General features: G+C 28.1%; 2 protein-coding genes across 3 annotated transcripts in view; one reads left to right on the forward strand and one right to left on the reverse strand.

The window, feature by feature from the left end:
- Window positions 1-22,073, forward strand: part of LOC129918324 (probable serine/threonine-protein kinase DDB_G0282963) — a 103,111-nt gene that overhangs the window by 69,194 nt on the left and 11,844 nt on the right. The window lies entirely within an intron of this gene.
- Window positions 186-21,267, reverse strand: LOC129918329 (inactive pancreatic lipase-related protein 1). The gene is made up of 7 exons (XM_055998806.1): window positions 21,108-21,267; window positions 12,199-12,298; window positions 11,975-12,132; window positions 11,528-11,782; window positions 4,996-5,214; window positions 4,675-4,837; window positions 186-875 (listed from the first exon to the last, which is right to left on the reverse strand). Exons 1-7 carry the CDS (start codon window positions 21,157-21,159, stop codon window positions 803-805), a joined length of 1,020 nt encoding a protein of 339 aa, XP_055854781.1. The 5' UTR covers window positions 21,160-21,267; the 3' UTR covers window positions 186-802.

Consider the following 22,073-nt stretch of genomic DNA (forward strand, 5'->3'; position numbering starts at 1 on the left):
TATTGGAAAATATTTCTTCTTCCGTAAGATTCCCTTACTTCACTCTAAGAAATTAAATATTTTTTAATTATTTTATTGTATTCAATACATATTCTTACAACACTGCAAGATTGAGGAGTTATTATTTGTAAAATAAGGAAAACATTACTTGTTGTTAACAAAAAAACAAAATGAAATTACTCTATACTAATGAAATCCTTATCTTTCAATCAACATAACCTCAAGCCCTGTCTGTGCACTCTAAATAACAATTTTCTAACTAAACTTAAATACATAATGACATAATATTTCACACAACATACAAAACATACATTTTACATATTTTTCCACAGAAAATTCATGATATTTGCTACCTAATCAAAATCTCAGTCAGCTATTTTTCCAACGAAAAATTCCACACCCAATTCTGTTGAATAATACGCATCGCTATATTCATCCAACCAAATTTGCTAACCACATTTTTCTTTTTGCCAAAAAGTTCATTCACTTATTTTTTATTTCATTTCGTGGCTATTTCGTTGGGGCTAAAAACTCCTTTCTCTAGGACTTTGTCAAGTAGCAATTTCTGTTACATTCTCATAGAAAATACTCATCAAGCATCCATTCTCTCTTTTAGTCTCTCTAAATTATAGTATAGTTCTATAGTAAAAATAAATTCGTCAGGCTTGGTGTTGTCAAGCGGCATAGTTTTACTTCTTCTTTTTTTTTTTGGTCTGCAGTCATATTGTATGGTGTTGCCTTTTCGAGTCATCAACACACAATATTTTCATTGTTGTAGGCGAGTAGTTATAAAGGATGTTAGTCACGTGCGAGTAGGGGCGTTTTTGCCAAACGGAGACTCCTCCCGGGTGCTTAAGTAGAACTTGCCACGCAATCTGAAAAATAATTGAAATGAAAGTATGTTGTTAAATGTCATGTTGAGACAGTAAAAAGGTTAATTTGGTTCAAAATAAAGAGAATTATTCAAAAAAGTTGTTTAAAAAAAAATAATTTTAAAAAATTTTAAAATTATGGAAGCTCTTTGACAATTGGCATAAAGAGCCCTATTAAAAACACAAATTTGCCAATAATGAGGATTTTCGAAGATCCAAAAATGGAGGCTGAAATTATTTTTTTGGATTATGGAAACTTTCAGATCACTGAGATTCCATCAGTGTCCTTTTTGGAATGACCAAATACCAGTTTGCCTTAGCACCAATTTTGATTTAATTAACGGCATTTAGCTCTGATTGTCTGTGACAAGGATAACAACAAAAATTATGGAAATAGAAGTGACTGAATGTGTCTGGAATTTATTCTTTTTTTTTTTCCTTTTACTTATTGTTTTTGTTATGTAAATGAGCCTTGCGTGTGATAAGGAAATTTATAACAAAGCTAAATGTCGCCATGAACCACATTACATACATTTATTCTCTGTGAAATTAAATATTCTTTTTGGACAATTCTACTTAAATGAGCATAAAAACAATTTTACATATTAACACACAGAAAATTGGACTTGCTTTTGTGACAAAAGGTTCACATAATAATTTAATTATAATTCTTGTAACTTAGAGTGGATTATTCAAGTTTCTAATTAATAAATAATCTCACATGTTAATTTAATAAAGCACATAGAGATTTATCATAACATGTGAGTGACCTTGTGGGAGCATGCATTTATAAGGAAACAAGCATTTTTCTTGCATAATAATTTTCGCTTTCAACAAATTTTGAGTTTTGTCATGCACTCTAATTAATAGTTTGGGAAAGGCAATTAAAATTAAATTATACCGGAAATAATTCATTGGAAATATTCGAAGTTTTTTTTGATTTAAGAAATTTATTTAGGTGCGCTATTGTATCCTTTTCCTGCACCAAATCAACGTAAATTAGAAATAATCCTTGCATGATTTTGGAAAAAGTAGTAAATACTGTTGAACATTGAAAAATCAATAATTCAAATCTTGAATAAATTTGAAAACAAAAGAAGAAGATACTAGTAGAGTGAATGAAGATATAAAGTAGTCAGAAACTGATCTAGTTTTGATGTTGTTTGGTTAATTAAAATCAAAAAGTTTTGGAGTAGGAAAGTAAATTCGTCCAAAACGCGTCCAAAATGCTTCCGAAACACTTCCTAAATGCGTCCAAAACGCGTATGAGACGCCTCCAAAATGCGTCGAAAACGCGTCTGAAACGCATTCAAAACGCGCCATTTTATTTCTTGTATAAAAAGGTATTTTTAGAAAAAAATTTTCGAAAATTGTAGGAGCCGTTTTTTAAAAAAATATAGCATTCGCACTTTTATTTAAACTAAACACAAATTAGTTTTACCTTTCACAAATATATTTCACCTTTTAGCAAATATATTTCACCTTTTAGCAAATATAATTAAACTTTTAGCAAATCAATTAAACCCAAAAGCAAATATAATTAAACTAAAGCAAACTATTTAAACTTTTAGCAAATCTATTTAAACTAATCGCAAAGTGATTTAACCTTTTCTAGAAAAAGCTTTTGGTATCGAGCTATGAAGAAGTGATGAGGATTTTGAAGCTGTCCGTAGCACTAAAATCAACGAAACATCCCAAAAACCACAATAAGACCCTATAAACAAAATCCCAGTTTACGTAATTTTTTGTTGGGTGGGACATCCGCTATTTATTTGCACAGAAAACCACAGAAAAAAGCATTTAATGTTTTTTTTATTTCCGAAAACGTTATGTTGGAAAAAATTTAAACTAACATACTCCAACTCTTATAGTATAGCTTATTAAAGAAAAAAAGACACTTTCAAAAAATACGCATGACAAGTTCTAAGTAAGATTAACATGGACCATAACTTTGTTGCAGTTATTGAAGTAAAATTGATAAAAGTAGATCGCCCTAGCAATGTTATTGACATTATTCTACTTATTCCAATGCCAGCAAACTAGCTAACGTTGTTAAAAAAATATTATCACTATCATTTTTCATTTTAAAGGTGAAATAAATTTGTGTTTTGGTTAAATAGATTTGCTAAAAGTTTAAATAGTTTGCTTTAGTTTAATTATATTTGCTTTTGGGCTAAATTGATTTGCTTTTAGTTTAATTATATTTGCTAAAAGGTGAAATATATTTGCAAAAAGGTGAAACATATTTGTTAAAAGGTGAAACTTATTTGCGTTTAGGTCAAATAAAAGTGCGAATGCTATAGTTTTTTATATATAAAAATTTTTTAACATTTTTCAAAAAAAAAGTTGGGATGCCATTTTGAAGAAATAATTAATTTACACATTAAAACTAAATTTCAAAATTTTTCATTAATCCGTTTTCAAAAAATTGATTTTTCAAAAAAAAATTTTGAAATATTTTTTAAAAAACCAAAAATGCGTTTTTTGAAAATTTTCTAAAATTTTAATATTATCTTTACTTAAACACTTTTGTATAAAAATTTTCATTTGAATCGGGTTAATGTTGTACGAGATATTCAGAAACGAAAAAAACCGTTCTATGACAGGTACCGTTAATAACGGTACAAAAAATATTTTTTTTATTTAAAAAGTTGGCTCTTATGTGTTGTACTACACACAAAAATTTTAATCAAAATCGTTAGAGCCGTTTTTGAAAAAAATTAACTTTTCTATTTCCGTTATATGGCAAGTACCGTTAGTTTTGGTCATAAAAAAAAAATTTCAATTTCCCCTCTAGGGAATCACCAAAAACTGCTAACTACCAAGTTTGAAGAAAATCACTTCACTCGTTTAGGCTGCAGCTCCAGATAGAGACAGACAGACAGACAGACAGACAGACAGACAGACAGACAGACAGACAGACAGACAGACAGACAGACAGACAGACAGACAGACAGACAGACAGACAGACAGACAGACAGACAGACAGACAGACAGACAGACAGACAGACAGACAGACAGACAGACAGACAGACAGACAGACAGACAGACAGACAGACAGACAGACAGAATTGCCGGACCCACTTTTTTGGCATTCTCCATCATCGTAATGTCATGTAAAATTGTTATCTCGAGTTCGATTTTTTTTACGAATCCTAAACTTGCCCTATAGTACCTATATCGCAAGTAAAATAATTCATTTTTAGCAAAAAAACAAAACCGACTTCCATGGATCAAAACTGGGTTTTATGGTTTTTAAAATAGTTCCTATGGCAAAAAGTGAACGAAATTGAAATGGGACCACACTGCAGCCACCAGCTACCCAATACAAAAAGAATTATCAAAATTGGTTCACTCAGTCCAAAGTTATGCGGTAACAAACATAAAAAAAAAAAAAAAAAAAAAAAATACAGACGAATTGAATACCTCCTCCTTTTTGGAAGTCGGTAAAAAATATTCACTGACCCATTTTAAAAAAATTGATTTTGCGAAAAAAATATTTTAAACTTTGTTAAAAATCCAAAAATGTGTTTTTTGCAAAAGTTTAAAAATTAATATAAGAATTATTTAAATACAGAAGTATAAAAATTTTCCTTAAAATCAGCTAAATCGTTTACGTGAAACAATGAAAAAAAAAAATTAAATCGTCAGAACAAATCCTGTTTTTGACGTTATCACGTAAAATTATTGTCCATAAACAGATTTTACAGACAACCACTTTTTGTAGTTGCAAATAATCTTAATTTTTTTAAAAAATAACAACCTTTGAATTTTTTTATGAAAAAACACTAAAAACTCTTACCGTTTATCAGCTCCCATTCCCATAAATGCTTTCATATCCTTTCGACAAAATTCTTCATTGTCAAATTGTTCCTTTAAACCCTCACAACTTTCAGATGGAAATGACTCTGCAGAGGCCACAGATTCAACAAAATACTGCCAAGCTCTTTGGTGACTGCATCCAACTAAAATAAACGGTACACAGGACATGAAAAAAAAAAACAAAAAAATAAAAACAATTCTCATAAATAAATAAATTTACAACAAACGAACAACCATTTTAAGAAAAAAAAAAAGCAAACCAAAACTCAAAAGTCAGGACACAAAAAAAAAATACACTCACTTATAATGTTCAACCAACGATTATTGGCTATCTCCTGCCTGGCACATCCTGGCTGTAATGGCACTCCATCATTTGGATAGAAATCAGCATGTCCCAGTGGCTCCGGATTCCCCAGCACTCCTCCGTCCGTGTGAATGACATCGACAAAGTATGCGTCTGCTGGCCCAAGTCTCTGGTTCGAACTTTGTCCGTTGAAAAATGGCAGGGCCGGATCTAAACCTATTTTTTTTTTTTTTAAATAAATGAGTTTCATTGGGAAAAATGTTGGTTAAATAAATTTCAAAAATATTCATGTATGTGCATTTGGACTTAAGTACTAAAAATTCACGATGAATAATAATTTATTTCTATTTCAACACCTTCGAAAGACGATTAAAAGGTCAGAGGCAGTATTTTGGTGTCAAGATTTTATTAAGCAACTCCGGAAAAGGATGTGGAAAACCATTTTACTTATTCAGGGATATAATTTTGTTTCTTTTTTCTAAAGTCCCTGACTTCGTTTTTATTTTTTTTTTTTCAGTTAGAAGGCGTACAGGGAGGTTATATGGTTGTTGTGTGGGTGTTTATTTTTTTTTTTTTTTAGTCTGTGTTAGACATTGGGACGTGGGTGAGGATTGACTTGAAACATACTCTGGGAATTGATTTTTGAGATTGTTTGCATAAATAATGTGGTCGATGGTTTGGCCATTTAGTTATTTTTGTTGTTGTTTTTTTAAATGGAAATGATGTAATATAGAGCTAACCTAGGAGGAAGGAAGGAGAAAAATACTACCAAGCCAATAAAAAAAAAAGAAAATTTTACAGGAAAACACTATTCATAAATGAATTTGGCAAAGGATTTAAAAGATTTATTGGTGTTTTTTGTATAAAGGAAAAAAATATAGGAACTGCGGTTTTAGAAAATAAATATTGAATTATGAAATTTATTTTTCAAGTAGAAATTCAGTTTGGGACAATTTTGTAACAAAGAAGAAATATGCTTACTTATCCTTGCAATGATTTGTGTTTATATTTCTGGGATTACAAAATTGAAGGAACGGACACAAGAAAACTAAAGTTTGTTTGTTTGTCGTTTTAAAATATGTCCTGGAGAAATGATTCATGATTCGAGTTTAGTTTATTGCATTCAACTGTCCACAGGGTGTTCCAATTGAAGTGAACATTAATTTTTGTTTGTTTGGACTACAAAGAATAAAATAAAAGTTTCTCACCAGTCATTGAGAGATCATAAATAAAAATCTCAAAAAGGAGTGTTATTGAAAGACCTTTCAAAAGTTTGAGTTTTTTTTCAACCTCTGTTTAAAATGCATTGGAAACTATATAATAAAATTCGGTCCTAATCCTTAATCAACCTTAAAAAAAGTGCTCTGCTGGATTCATAGAAAAACCATCCTCTTAGTGGTAATTTTCCCTAAAAAAGGAATTAAGCTCTCAAAACTTTTCATCTCTTTCCCTAGGGCAAAGACCCTAATTCTTCAGCCAGTCTCGTATGACTCCTTAAAAGAAAAATAAATTCATTTTAAGGTCCTTTACAAAGATTTTGTTCGTTTTTTTTTTTTTGAAAACCTTCTCAAAAATATATATCAGATGATTTTGCCAGCACATCTTTTTAGTTTCAAGAAAATTTATCAAGAAAATTTATCAAAAAACAGATTTTTCAAAAAAAAAAAATATTTTTTTTTAATTCATAAATTTTTCTTAATTTTTAAATAAAGATAACTTAAATTTTTTCGTACACAAATTTTCTATGATATGACTTTTTAACACTTTCAAAAAATATTTTTTTACTTCAAAAAGGATGTTATGTGTGAAAGTACCTACACGTATTTTTTTAGGGAATCACCCCAGACTCTTAGTTACCAAGTTTGTAGCTTGATATAGAGACAGACATGAAATACAAACAGCAGATAGAATTGCGAGATGCTTTTCTTTTGAAAATCTTCATGCCTCATTATTATCTTGAGTTCGATTTATTTAGAATTATAAATTTGCTCAAGTAAAAAAAATGCGGAATTAAAATTTCCTTAAAATAATATGAAATTGATAAAACTTTACAATACCTTGCCATATTATTAGTCCCAAGCGAAAAAAATACAATTTTTCGGTTCAGTTTTTGCTCAGTTTCTAAAGTTTTTTGTCGAAATATCTTGATTTTTTTTGTCCCATTTACTTGCACATATCATGTAGATGCGGATTGACTTGAAAAAAGTTTAAAAATTCATACTTTTTGATAAAAATAACGTACAAAAGGGGATAAGCTCCAAAAAACGTACCCTGTGGAATTCACGCCCGGATAATTACCAGACCGGTCCAATACTTAATTTCTTGTAACGAGGAAAAACGTGACATTCTTAACTTTATGGCAAGGACCCAAGCTCTGATCGTCTGGAAAGTAAAAAATGTTCTTAGATTTGGGGTAGTTTTTTTCTTTTTTATAAAACCAGACGAGCACAGCTATTCAAAGTACATTATTCCAATAAAAAAACATCCTCTGGTCATTATTGGCTGTTTTACTATCTCAGGGAAAGGATGAAGTTCTTTTTATATTGTGGAAAACGCCATAACTACAGACCAACACAAAAAGGAGCTTGGGAACGTTTTGATTCTACGCTTTCGGAATAGGCTCGAGGCTCTAAGCTTCTATATTTATGCAAGATTGGGTCCTTGCCATAAAGTTAAGAATGTCAACTTATTCTTCGGTACAAGAAATTTAGTATTGGACCGGTCTGGTAATTATCCGGGCGTGAATTAAACAGGGTACGTTTTTTGGAGCTTATCCCCTTTTGTACGTTATTTTTATCAAAAAGTATGAATTTTTAAACTTTTTTCAAGTCAATCCGTATCTACATGATATGTGCAAGTAAATGGGACAACAAAATTCAAGATATTTCGACAAAAACTTTAAAAACTGAGCAAAAACTGAACCGAAAAATTGTATTTTTTTCACTTGGGCCTAATAATATGGCAAGGTACTGTAAGTCCTCATAAAAAAGCAGCTAAAATGATAAAATTCAATTGCTCACAGCTTTTTAGTTTAAGTGTATAGTTCTTTTTGGTAATTAAGTAAATTTTTTAGAAAAGAACTTTTTTTTTTTTGTGAAAGTATACGGTTGTATTGACTTATTTTTGGATTAATAGATAGCGATAGTAAAGCAAGTATGGAAACAACTTTTTGGTGACCTTTTTATTTTTGAATTGGCTTTTTAGCGATCCTCCAAAAATTTTCAACAGTAACGCTGCTAAAACAGCTCAAACAAATTCGTCACTGGAAAGTTCAGCGAAAAAACTTCTGATAGAAAATCAACTTGGTAATATAAGTAATATGTCTATTTTCATTATTTCTAAGGTAAATTTCAATTTCTTTTTTAATAGCTACTTCGATTGAAATTCAAAGCAGTTTACCAAAAAGCTAGAGTGTTAAGGTGTTGTAGCATGTTTTGTAATTTTGTTTTTCTTTAGAGAAAAATCACGGCTTTATTGTTTTAAAGCCCATTGAGCCAGGGTGGCTCAAGGCATAATAAGAAAAAAAAATTGTATTTTGAAAATAAAAAAAAAGTAGGTAATTTACTTAAAATTGTGAAAAAAATATGTTCGAAATTTAGAATTTTTTTATTTCATGTTTGAAACTAAATTTTCTAATACTTAGTTTTAGAACAAAATGCAAGGCTTTAAAAAAAAAGTATAGTGCGTTTCGGATTGATATTTATGATTTTAATATTTCATTATCAAATTTAGTCAATTTTTTAAGAAATTGCTCCTCCCGTCTAAACCGAGGGAAATATTAATATAATATATAATTATGATTTTTTTTCTTGTGTTCATCCAATCTACAGCAGTTTTTTGTTTACTAATTCATTTGGCACACTGCTGCTGATGATGTTGAATACCCATTTAATGTAGGTACAGTGGATGAAAATAGAAAGTGCAAATAAAATTTTAGGATGGTAAAAATACCTACAAAGTACCTACCAAAATCTTTTCTATAACTATTCATTTTCAATGAAGTAATGAATAAAACTTGACAAGAAATGTTATAAACAAAATAGTTAATTTATTTGTAAAAAATATGGAGATAAATCGATACATTAAGCATTTTCTTCTACTTCGAATTACACTGGTCTGCAAGGAAATCCTCCTCTTAATGAAACTATACTTTTCTAAAGGATCTTTATGTGCTAAATCCGAATCCGAAGTCAAAACTTTTGGCCTAGCACGTCACGTTTTTAGGATATTCCCGTTAGAAAAAATCGAAACGCATTTTTTTCCTGTTTGCGAAGCAATATTTTGGCGTACCTAATGTAAACATTCTCAACAAAACTAATCACGGTTTGTAAAAGAACTTATTTTTTTTTCTTTCAAATTCAGTTTCAATTTTCTCTTTATCTCCTTTCTTATTCGAGATATCTAAATGTAAGTTAGTTAAGTAGGTTTGGCATATCTTACCATAAATAAACTGATCATTAAAAATTCATTTTTTTTTTTCTCCCAAGAACAAAAGTATACTTTTCTAATAGATTTTAGTATGGTGATTTTGAATTCGAATTCAAAAAATTTCCATCAGCTCCTGTTTTTGAGATATAGTAGTTTTTTTTTGAGATTTTTTAACCAAAAACTAGATTTTGTGATTCTCTAATGCGTATATCACAAAATCCTGACTTTCTAGATCCTTTTTAACTTCTAATTCGAACTCAACACATAAAAAACCATAAAGAAAGTATACTTTTGTTTATAGTAGAGACAAATTTTAAGATTTAGAAGGCAGTGTATCGAATGGTTTATCACAGATAAGATATTTCTAAATATAAAAACCCCCACATGCGGAGCCGTAGTGTGAAGCAGTAGAGTGGGAGAGTTGTGACCCCATCCGAGATCATGACTATCGTCGATAATGGAGAAGAAGAAGAAGAAAAATATTATATAAAATTACAAAACACGTATAAATTGTTTTAATTTATTTTATTATAGTTTTCTTTACATATTTGACTTTTTATATATAACGGGCGTTGAGATTTTACATTTTCCTAAATTAAGGTGTTTTTGTTCATGTGGGAATTACTAAAAGCTGCAGGATTTCAATATTTTTGCTGTTTTTTATCTTAAAATGTGTGTAAACTTGTAATTGAAAAATACAAATTTGATGTTATGAGAAATAATTCCTCCAAATTTGAGCTCAATGCTCAATCAGTTTGATTTTTGTACTAGGTCAACCGAATCTAAAAGAGTTATTTTATACAAGCTACTCATATTTCTCAAAATTCATTTTAAAAAAATGGTACGTTTTTCTGAAACCAGATTTAGATTCAGGAAAGTAAAATGTTTCATAATTTCAAAAAATTATTTGAAGGAGAAAAAAAGATAAATTTTGCAGATCAATGTTATCTTTACCGACTGTTTGGTTGTAATATTTCTTTTTTTGGTCTATTAAGCAATTCAATAAATAATTCAATACTCAAAAGTAATTTAAATAATTCAATACTTAAAATTAGTTAAATGATTTTGTTCAATCAATTCAAGAATCCCTATCCAAGATGTTTCCATACAATTTCCAGACCACAAACGTACTGCAAGCTCGATTTATTTAGAATTTAAACTTTACTGAACAAATTTTTTGCCATAGATATAGAATTTTCTAAAAACAAAACCTAAAATTCTTTATTTAAACAACAATTTCCGAATTCCATAAATACATAACCTCGAAAAAGGTATCATTACATTGATGTTCTATATCAAATGAATTCAGTGCTAATTTATAATTACAATCCATAGAAATAATACAAAGACACGGTTCACCAACGCAACATGCAATCAAATCAATGTCTACCGCAGACCAGTAATTAAAAATAAAAACCTTTTTATTTAGCAAATTATTCGGTTAAGTTAACAACACGCCAATAAAAATCAGCAATAAGAATACTTGAAACTTCACAAAGTGACTCAATAGATAGACACATACACGTAAAAGTACTCTCTTACGCTTTGAAGTTAAATAAACGCACTCAACTTATCCAAGCCAAGGTACACACAAATGGCAGAATGGCAGATGTTAAAAATTTAAACAAACAGAATGAGTGCAATCAGTTTTGTCTTATGCAACTTTTTTTAGAGAACTTAGAGTTGAACTTAAAAAAAAGGTAAATATTTGAAGAAGATAAAACCAAGGTTTCGCACTAAAAGTCTTATATTTAAGCTTGTCAAAAGTTGGCATTGTAAATTTTGGTTCTAAAGTTCACTTATTGGTTTCTTAAAATTAAATTGACCTCGCTTTGAAGATGTATGACATCTGCACAAGTGACACTAATTTATTTGTCCCTCTCCCTAACTTTTTTTCAACTCCAAAGCTATATCATAACGAACTTAAACAATCTGTTTGAAGTTCGCATCACATCAATCAAACTCTACAAAAACAAACACAAACGTGCTACATCGTTCTGTGTGCCTTTGACCTTGAAAAATATACTTGAAAGCTTTTTGTAAAATTTCCTGGAAAAAACTCAAACACAATTCAATTTATCACACACACACACACACAAACCTGTTATCCTTGGCAGCACAATTCCCCATTCCTGAATTTGTTGCCCAGCAAAGCCAGCAACTTCGGCACCCAAACTGAAGCCAATCACATGAATCTGTGCCTTAGGGAAGCCCGAACGGATGAGGTAGCGCAAGAAGCGAGCAATATAACGTCCAACTATTGGAACGTTATCCACTGAGTTTGTGTACCATGGCACTGCTGCAAGTGGACTATAATCAACCAGGATAACGTTGTAATTTCCGGCCTTGAGAAAAGCTATATAAAAGTTCGTGTTTTATATACATTTTGATGATGAAAAATGGAAGAGAAATTGTAGACAGAATGGAAATAGAATAAAACAAAAACAAAAAAAAATTAAATTAGATTTCACATCTCTCAGTGAGATGACAAAGAGACACATAGAGAAAATAAATTATAACAATGTAAGTGATTTTGGGGAAGTTATACCATCCTTAATTTGTTGACTACTTTGTTGTTCATCGCCAAATGATGTCTCTGAGAATCCGTGCAGGTATATCACCAATGGAAGTGACTTATTCAAATTACTTTCAGCTAAGCGTTGATCATTGCTGAGATAGAGTTGATAGGCATCGGTTGGATTTTGACTATATTATGGAGTGTGTTTGAATTTTTTTTTTTTGGTTTTTTTTGTAAGCTTATTTGTGTCTCACTTTGTGTAGAGGTAGAAATTGATATCTTTGACTTCTCTAATCGGACAGCAACTATCACATGTTCCACGTGGGGCACCACTGTAGATGAGTGGAGATCCAGCTGAGGACAAAAATAAAATCGATGTAAATAATGAAATTATGGAAATTCGGAAATAAGTTTTAATAAAATTAAAACTAATTTAAAATTTTATATTTTTTTCGAAATAAGACAAAGCTTTTTTACATAATCAAGTGAGTCATTAAAATAAAGGTCTTTTTAAGCTTTATTCATAATTGAAACCCAAAAATTTCATGAAAGTATGGTTGTTGAATTATTTGCATCCAAATTATGTAATTGTTTTAATTTGAAACGGAAGCAGAAAACTGTGAGCCAAAGTTTCGAAAAAAGTTTTGGTTTACAGATATGAGGTCACATTGAAAAGGTCAATGTATTTTGGTAAAACAAAATTGCAAATTTTTTTTTTTTTTTTTTCAGTGTTTTGAGAAAAAATCAAGGTTAACCCCTTGCCAAAAAAAAATCCATTTTGATAAATTTCCTCCAAACCCATCGAGTGAGACATCAAAAGAAAGGTCTTTTAAATCTCTATTCATAACTGAAAACTAAAAGTTTCTTGAAGGTCTGGTTCCTGAGATATTTCCAAACAAACTTTTTTTCTTTCTTTTATTTATATTCCGAAGCCGATATCTTTTAACCAAAATCTCGAAACAAGTTTTGCTTTACAGATATGAGTTCACAGTGAACTAACATTTCGTTAAAAAATACAAATTTTATTTTTTTTCAGTATTTTGGGAAAAAATCAAGGTTATAGAGCCCCTTGCCGAAAAAAATTCCATTTTGAAAAATTTCCTCTAAACCCATTGAGTGAGATATCAAAAGAAAGGTCTTTTTAAGGTCTTTCATAAGTGAAAACCAAAAGTTTCTTGGAGGTCTGATGGTGGCTAAATAACATTTTATTTAAAACAAGATTCTTCATTACATGATTTCTCGTAGGGCCCTGGCTTCCATGGAATATTTTTTTACGTGGGTGTAGCAATACTATTCGAAGCAGAAGCTTCCTCCAGTACAATAAAAATTCATTTTTAATTTAAGAAAAGTAATTTAAGAAAACTAAAAAAAATAGTAGAAAATTTTATTTGAAAATCTTCTTTTTAAATGATTTTGACTTCTTGACTAAGTATCTTTACATTAAAAAATAGTTTAAAAAAATTCATTCGTTTAAAAAAAAATTTATTAAACAAATTTTAAATAATCCAAAAAATATTTTTTTTTTATTCTTAAAATTTTTTATAGCATTCATTTTGGTTGAAATACAAGAAAGTCAGAAATCAAGAAAATGGTTCTATGGCAGGTCCCTCTACCTTTTATAAAGGTTCAAAAAATATTTTTTTTTTTTTATTTCAAAAGTACGATGTTATCTAATTATTTTAATACACAGACAGATTTTAATCAAAATCGTAATAAAACCATATTTTTAGAAAAACAATTTTTTTTTTCATTGTGGTTATAGAGATTTTCAATAAACTTGGCTTTCACTTACGATAATGTCGCTTACAAAAAAAATTTCCTTTTTTCTATTTTTACGATTAAGCATCAGAAACTTTTTGAAAATCTTGTATTATTAGTGTATTATTTTCTTACCGCGTCCACTCGTTACATTTTCTGTAAGTTGGAAGTACATTACCCTAATCACATAACTCTTGTATCACCAAATAATGGATATTTCCAAACCCTTCGGGTACGATTACACTTAAAAAATTTCGTGTTTCTCTTTTATCCTGATTATGATAATTCAAATTAGAATAGAATAATTCAAATTGATATTCTTGGAGTAATATAATTACATAAAAGGAAACTCGAGCCTTCTGTTTAATGGTAATTTGTTTAAATTATTCTTTTTCAAATTTCAAGTTTTAAGATCAACTCTTTTTGTGTTTTTATTGTAAAATATTCAAACGTTAGCATTTCTATCAAAAAAATTTGGATATTTATGATTTCGGAATCTAAAATATCATTATAATCAATTTAATAAGAAAGAACACAAAGTTCAGAATTGAAAAACAAAATCTAAATTCGCTTTGAAAAAAATTTGTGTTATAATTTATAGGGGCGTCACTAAACCTCAAAAAACATCATTATGTATCTCGGACTTCATGTTGTGGTAAGATGTTAATGTATTTTTTTTTTACTTTTGTTATAAAAACATATCGAGCCTATCCCGTTATTTTATCGTAAGCGACTTCATCGAAAAATTACATTCTGCTTTTCGTTCTACAGTACGCCGCGCCAGTCGAACAACAAAATTTAAAATTAAAAAATCTTAAGCGGCTATAGATTTTACAGAAATTCTCTAACACTTTTTTTATGCGTTACTTTTCCATCTTCTCAAAATTATTAAAAGAGATAGGGTTAGTAAAATATTCAAAAGTAAGTTCCTGCTAATTTTTACTTTGCTGACATTTATCTGTTTTTGTAGTCACTCAAAATTTTAAGATTTTATTGATTTTTAATCCTCATAATGTCACGTCTATATTGTTAACTCAAATTTCCTGTTTTAGAAATGCAAACGCAAAGCGATGTTGTGATCAAATGCTTTTAGGTAGGCCATTGAACTTTTAAATTTTACTTTTACAAATTGTTAAAAATAAAAAGATTAATATGATAATTATTTATATTGTGATAATTTCTAAAAGGCGTATACCTACAAATCGACACATAAAATGTATCACTATTGTTTTCTATTTAATATTTCAGGTTTGCATGTCAACTCTTTTGTTTAAATTCATATTATTTCTTAATTGAACTTGAATTTTGTCTAGACGATATCGTATATAGATAGTAACTTTATTTATCATGCAAATTATGTTAATCTTACTCGTAGTAATCAAAATTATTCCTATAAGCTATTAAATTAATAAAAATTTTTAATAAATTGAGTAAAATAAATATTAAATTTGATTAAATTTATTTTAAATGAACATTTTAAACTTCTTCTTGTTGTATATTTGAATGAAATTCTAAGAACATTTACAGTAAACAACTTTACCATAAAAATACAATAAATTATAAAATAAATAATCTCCTAACAAAGTGATATGAATGATTTTATTGTCATTTAGAATACTAAATTTCTTTGGACTGAGATGGAATAAATTTGCAAAAATCTTTAAAGTTATAATAACACCATAACGAATACTAAACTGAAATTGCTATAAAATAAATTGTATCTTTTTAAACAATTAAAACATGCATTTAATAGTTTTTGAAGTGTATAAGAATGTAAGTCACGTTCAGAAAGATGTTAACAAAAAAGCAATTAAATAACAAATCGTTTGTTTTATTAGACATTTACGATCAAGGATCGGCAATGGAAAGTTTGGAGATTTTTTATAAACAAAAAAAAATATAGTGACACAGTAGAAAAATCCCAATTCTATCAAAATAATAAAATTTATATGCAAATTAAATTATGTCAATCCAAATTAGAAATACAAATAACAAAATTTAAAACTTTGGATTTGATCAAGTAAAGGGGTGCAAAACATGTTATTCTCGTACAGTAATTTATACTAATTTGTTAGTTTGATACAAGCTAAACTTGTAATCTAATCAATATTCTTTCTTGTAGTTTTTTCCTCTTAGTCCAGTCAAATTGTACTAAGCCACGTATACAAATGCAAATCACAAAAAAATCAAATACTTTGTTTAGAGCATTAAAAATTTTATAAAAAATTCGCATTGAAATAAAATATTTATTGCAACTGAAAAATATTTGCATTAAAAAATAAATAATGATACCTAATGCATTAAAAGGTACAAAAACATACAACAAAATTTGTATTGCAACTGAAAAATGTTTGTTTTAAAAATAAATTGCACGACTGGGGTCGCACGTACTTGCTCTTATGCTTAAAGTAACTATAATGTTAAAGCTTTTTATTCAAGAAATTTAAAATTTGATATTTTGAAGAAATTTCATAAGTAGTATAAAAAAATTAAATCTGTTTTTATAATTAATTAAACTCCGTTATAAATTATCTTAAAAAAAAAAAAACAAATATGTCATTTTATTTCTTGTATAAAAAGGTATTTTTAGAAAAAATTTTCGAAAATTGTAGGAGCCGTTTTTTAAAAAAATAATTTTTTATATATAAAAATTTTTTAACATTCTTCAAAAAAAAAGTTGGTATGCCATTTTGAAGAAATAATTAATTTACACATAAATAACTAAATTTCAAAATTTTTCAATGATCCGTTTTCAAAAAAATGATTTTTCAAAAAAAAATTTTGAAATATTTTTTAAAAAACCAAAAATGCGTTTTTTGAAAATTTTCTAAAATTTTAATATTATCTTTACTTACACACTTTTGTATAAAAAATTTCATTTAAATCGGGTTAATATTGTACGAGATATTCAGAAACAAAAAAAATCGTTCTATGACAGGTACCGTTAATAACGGTACAAAAAATATTTTTTTATTTAAAAAGTTGGCTCTTATGTGTAGTACTACACACAAAAATTTTAATCAAAATCGTTAGAGCCGTTTTCGAAAAAAATTAACTTTTCTATTTCCGTTATATGGCAGGTACCATTAGTTTTGGTCATAAAAAAAAAATTTCAATTTCCCCTCTAGGGAATCACCAAAAACTGCTATCTACCAAGTTTGAAGAAAATCACTTCACTCGTTTAGGCTGCAGCTCCAGATAGAGACAGACACACAGACAGACAGACAGACAGAATTGCCAGACCCACTTTTTTGGCATTCCCCATCATCGTAATGTCATGTAAAATTGTTATCTCGAGTTCGATTTTTTTTACGAATCCTAAACTTGATCTATAGTACCTATATCGCAAGTAAAAATATATATTTATAACACACAAAAATATTTTAAATTACAAAAAAATGCATTGCAAATGAAATAAAATGCACGACTGGGTCGCACGTACTTGCTCTTGGTATTCACAGTATCTTTATCTTAAATATCTATTGGAAATTTAAGATTTTGTAGAAAAAAAATCAAAAAAAAAAAATCAAAAGTTTAAAAATTAAATTAAAAAAATTTTTGTTTCACAAAATGTTTTTAAAAATATTTTTTTTAACATTTTATACTTAATGATCGCTGTAAATTTATAATAAAATAACTAATGCTTTGATGAAATATATGAACTTAAAAAATATGTCAATTTTTGAAAAACGGCAACGCCATATTTCCGTTCTCCGCATCTTTTGAGAAAACTAAAAACGCAGTTTTGTAAAAATCAATAAGAGTATTCCGCACACCAAATTTTATCGAAATCGTTAGAGCCGTTTTCGAGAAATTTGCAATACCTCGAAAACGTTATATGGGAGGTATGCGTTAAAATGGAGATATTAAAAAAATAAAAAAAACGCGTCTAGGGAATTACGTAAAATCATCTGTACAAAGTATTTTTTTTTAATGCTTGTCGAATTTCTTACAATTTTGGCTTTTTGACCATACATAAACTTTTTGAAAGTCAAATTTGTAAGAAATTCGACGAGTATTAAAAAAAATATATTTGCATTGAATTTTTATTTTTTCAATGCAGAAAATTTTTTATTTACAATACATTTTTTTTTTTTCAATGCAAAATATTTTTAGTTGCAAAAAATAATTTTTTTTAATTCAAATGCATTTTTTTTTTATTGATATTTTTACAACCCTGGTTTAGAGTAACTTGTTCGAAAGTTTTTTTCAACACAAAAATAGCTGTGAATTGAATTTAATTAACACCTTCTAATAATTTCAAGAGCTTTTTGACTTGAGTTCGAAATTCTTTAAATTATTGCTTTAATTTCTAAGCTATTGTAAATTAATAACATAATAATTATTACTTAAACAAATTAGCACTCAGTTTATTAAAATAAACATTTAAATAAAAATGTTAAACAAATACGGAAATAAATTGTCAAAAAAATTGATTAATTTTATTATTTTAGAATAGGGGTGATTAATTTAATAAAAATCTAAACTATTTAGATCGAACAAAAAAAATCTTCCCTTGAATAAAAATGCTACACAACTTTTTCTTGTTCTGACATTGACAATTGCTGTCACTATAGAAAGGTACACGATAAAAAAAAAATAATACAAAAAAAAAAAAACAATCAAGGTCATAAAATATTCACTATATTATTTTGTATGAAAAATGCAACAATTAATTAAAAAAGTTGACACTTTGTTAATGAATTTTTTATCATAATGCCTCATTCATTGTTGGACCCATCATCATCATTTAAATTAATCTAAAAGTTTTAAAATTTAAAAACTAAACTTTAAGGTTGGTTTAAACGTCACTCATAATAATTATTCTAAACATTAACTTTCAAAAGAGAGCTTTGATAATAAATTGATATGAAAGAGTTAAATGGAAAGTGTCATTGCATTCGCTTAATTGTTCTTCCTCCTTTTATACCCACTTACACAATACAATACAATACAAATACACACCCACTCTATTAAGAAGAAAAAAGGGCTTGTCACATATTATACTGGCATATAGAATGGAAAGTGTTATTATGTGTGTAGTGTTGTTTGGTGTGGAATAATTACAGTTCTTGAGACAGAGTAAATGAATGCGTATCAAGTTTTAGCTAACAGAAGTAAGTATATCATTTGAAGAGTGAAGAGAGGTACATATAAAAAAAAGGACTAAGCTTATAAATAAATAACTAAATATTAAGTAGGTATTTCAGTTTTGGTTTCACATGATTTTGGGTGTAGTTAAAGAGGCAATGTAAGTATTTAAGCTGGTTGAGTGAGTGAAATTTAATGAAATAAAGATTTTGTTTTGCGGAAGGAAATAAAGTAAACAAAAATGTCAGAATAATTACAAGATTAGTAGAAAAATCTCAGGTTTTTTTCCTTTTGGCCATCAATCATTATTCATTAACAATAAAACGGAATTCGTACATTGAAGTTAATCGTAGCTTTATTTGTACAAAAAAAAACATCAACAAAATGTAGACAGAATTTGCCCCAATTTCATCAAACATTATATTTGTGAAAAATTAGTTATTTTCACTCTACTGTTGTTGGACTCTTAGACTTTGAATAAACTTTCAATTGCGTCAAAAACTTACACCCACAAGTGCGTTAAGCAACCTGAAAGAAGATTGCTGACTGAAGAATTAATAAATCTCTTGCTTACAAATGGGATCTGTAGGTAACTCAGTTACAGTAACCTTAGGAGACTTTTTCATAATTAATACTCTCAGTAATGGTACACTGGCAAACTATTATTTGGTTAGCCTAAAAATACCGTTATAAATATTTTTTGAAACATTATTAAAGATACTTGCTATTGCCATAGAACCGATTCTTAATTCCACCTAAATGACTAAACTGATTTCAACGAAAATGAGAAGTGAAAGAAAGTTGAAAGAAGTTGAAAAAATTAACTAATATTTTGATACTTTGTTTTTAAGTTTTTATCAATTATATTATATTTTTGAATGGCTGACCATTTTTATTTATTTAAATTTTTTTTATAAAAAAAATAGTTTTTTCTTTTTAAATTTCTCTAACGATTTGGAACACTTTTTTTCTAAAAATTCTTTGCCCCACCATAACCCAAATATCATACTTTTTTTGGCTCTCAAATCCATTTACAAAAATGGTTTTGAGTTTATAAAAACAAATTTTGTATTCTTTCACATTTTTATAAAATTCCTTAGAAAATCTAATTATAACTTATTATTTTTTTTTATTTACATAGGAAGCTTTAAATTTAAATTTTTTCCATAGCTTAGTTAAAAAATCAAGTTCTACACTTTTTGAAATGTTTATGTTTTGTTTAAGAAATTGTATGTTTTTTGTATACAAGCATTGTCAAAAAAAACTATTGATTTGACTTTTAACAAACTATTCAGCAAAATTTAGTGATCCGTTTTATAAAAATTGATTTTCGAAAACAAAAATAACTAAAAAAAATTTAAAAAAAAATCGAAAGCTAGTATAAAAAAATAATATTGTATCTTTAGTCTGCACTTGGTAATATAATATACGGGTTAGCATTTGTTGGGTGCCAAAAATCAAGGATTTAAACAAACTCGACATAAATCATGGAAAAGTAGTTTAATTCATACTGACAGTTGCACAGAAGTGTTTTTTATGAATTTTTGGATCAAAATTTTTGTTTTTCTTTACGAAAACTAAGAAAATGAAAAAAAAATTGTATGGCTGAGACATTGTTTGAGGTAATCTCGATAACCTGACGTGATGGTTTCGGTTTCAGTGATCCAAAAAACATATGATCAACATATTCGCACCCCCACCAAAAATTCTTACTACATAAATACTAACTTAAAAATTCTTGAATAATTTACGTTAAAAAGCGGCCGTGAAATAAAATCAATTTTCTTAGCACCAGAATTAAAGGTAATTATAATTACCATATGGGACCAAAATGGAAAAAGTTGGTTTTTCTCAAAAATTACTAGAAAAAATTCTTTTGGAAAAAGACCCAGATTAATTTATCTCTAACTATCTTAAAAAAAAAAAACTGGGTTCTATTAGAAAAAAACTTTAGTTAAAATATGGGAATTAATATTTTTTATTTTGTAACTATCCCTTTTTAAACTAGATGTGGCAAATATAAATTTATTCCATTAATTTTAACAATTTTTTCCCCTTTCAAACCCGAACTCTTTTACTATATTAATGGAAGAAATAAATTCTTACAAAACAGGTTAAAAGGCAATATTATCTGAAACTTACAACCAAAACCTGATGTCATTCTTTACGTAGGTAAATACAAAAAAAAAAAAATTCTAAAGAATATTTTTTTAAGAATTTTTAATAATGACCAAAAAAAATACCCAACATCCGGCTCATATTTTAATTAATTTCAATATTTCATCTACAACGTAAAAAAAAAATTGTATCTTACCAAAGAAAAATGTAAAAATTCGACATAAAATCGATGTTGAAGGAAGTGTCATTTTGAACTGCTGATGTTGTTGATTCTAATAATGATGATGGATGTTCTTGTTAATATTCTTCCACTAAATATAATTTTGCAATCATTTATTTTTTATTTTCAAGTAAAAAAAAAACACTTTAAAATGCAATTCTCATTCGCACTTAAATCACCATGAACTTTGTTTTTTTTTTAGAAATATAAATATTTTTTTTTTCTTAATTTTTTATTTTATTTACTCAGTTGCCGTTATAATTCAAAAAAAAAATACGCGCGCCACACGGTCTCATCAGATATGCACAGAGTAATTATTATTATTATTTGCGATGCAGAAATCACTACAAAAAAAATCTATTTCATAATTTTCTTTTATACTTTATAGATACAATATCGTGTTGTATAAACAAAACAAACAAATAATAGGTAGATAAATTCAACTTGAACTATACTCGAGGCTGCATGGAGGAAGCTTTATTATTTTTTGCACTACTGCAACCGGTAAAAAATATCATCAACCCGCATAGAAAAAATATAATAATTGGCAGCAAGTAACAGTATCCGTTCGATTATCAAGTCTTAAATGAAACAATAGATACAAAAGATACACAACAAGATAAAAAAAAGCAGTACATAAAAAATCGATATTATCGATAGAAATTTGTTGTGTTATCGAAACTTCTCTGACCAACCGATGAGTGAACTAAACGCGACCACACCGACAGACTTAACTCAATTCAAGCCCTCGTCTAGCAGTGCCGGGCTTTAAGTAAAGTATCTTAGCCATAAGCTCGAGACAAACAAAAAGTATCTATACCGGTAGCTATAGATAAACGATTACTAAACATAGTAGTCATATAGCCATATCGTTTTTGACAGACATTGACTAAGGTCAGTGGGGATTGCTTACTTTTTTTTTTTTTTAATTTGTGTCTTTTT

This window comes from Episyrphus balteatus, chromosome 4 (assembly GCF_945859705.1).
Source record: "Episyrphus balteatus chromosome 4, idEpiBalt1.1, whole genome shotgun sequence".
NCBI classification, from domain to species: Eukaryota; Metazoa; Arthropoda; class Insecta; order Diptera; family Syrphidae; genus Episyrphus; species Episyrphus balteatus.

Bases quoted from the DNA above. Each gene is read 5' to 3' on its own strand.
- LOC129918329 (XM_055998806.1), bottom strand. From the start codon at position 21,159: ATGACACTTCCTTCAACATCGATTTTATGTCGAATTTTTACATTTTTC. The intron at 12,133-12,198 runs GTGAGACACAAA...TCCATAATATAG, and splicing joins AATTTCTACCTCTACACAAA to TCAAAATCCAACCGATGCCT. The intron at 5,215-11,527 runs GTTTGTGTGTGT...AAAAAAAAATAG, and splicing joins TGTGCTGCCAAGGATAACAG to GTTTAGATCCGGCCCTGCCA.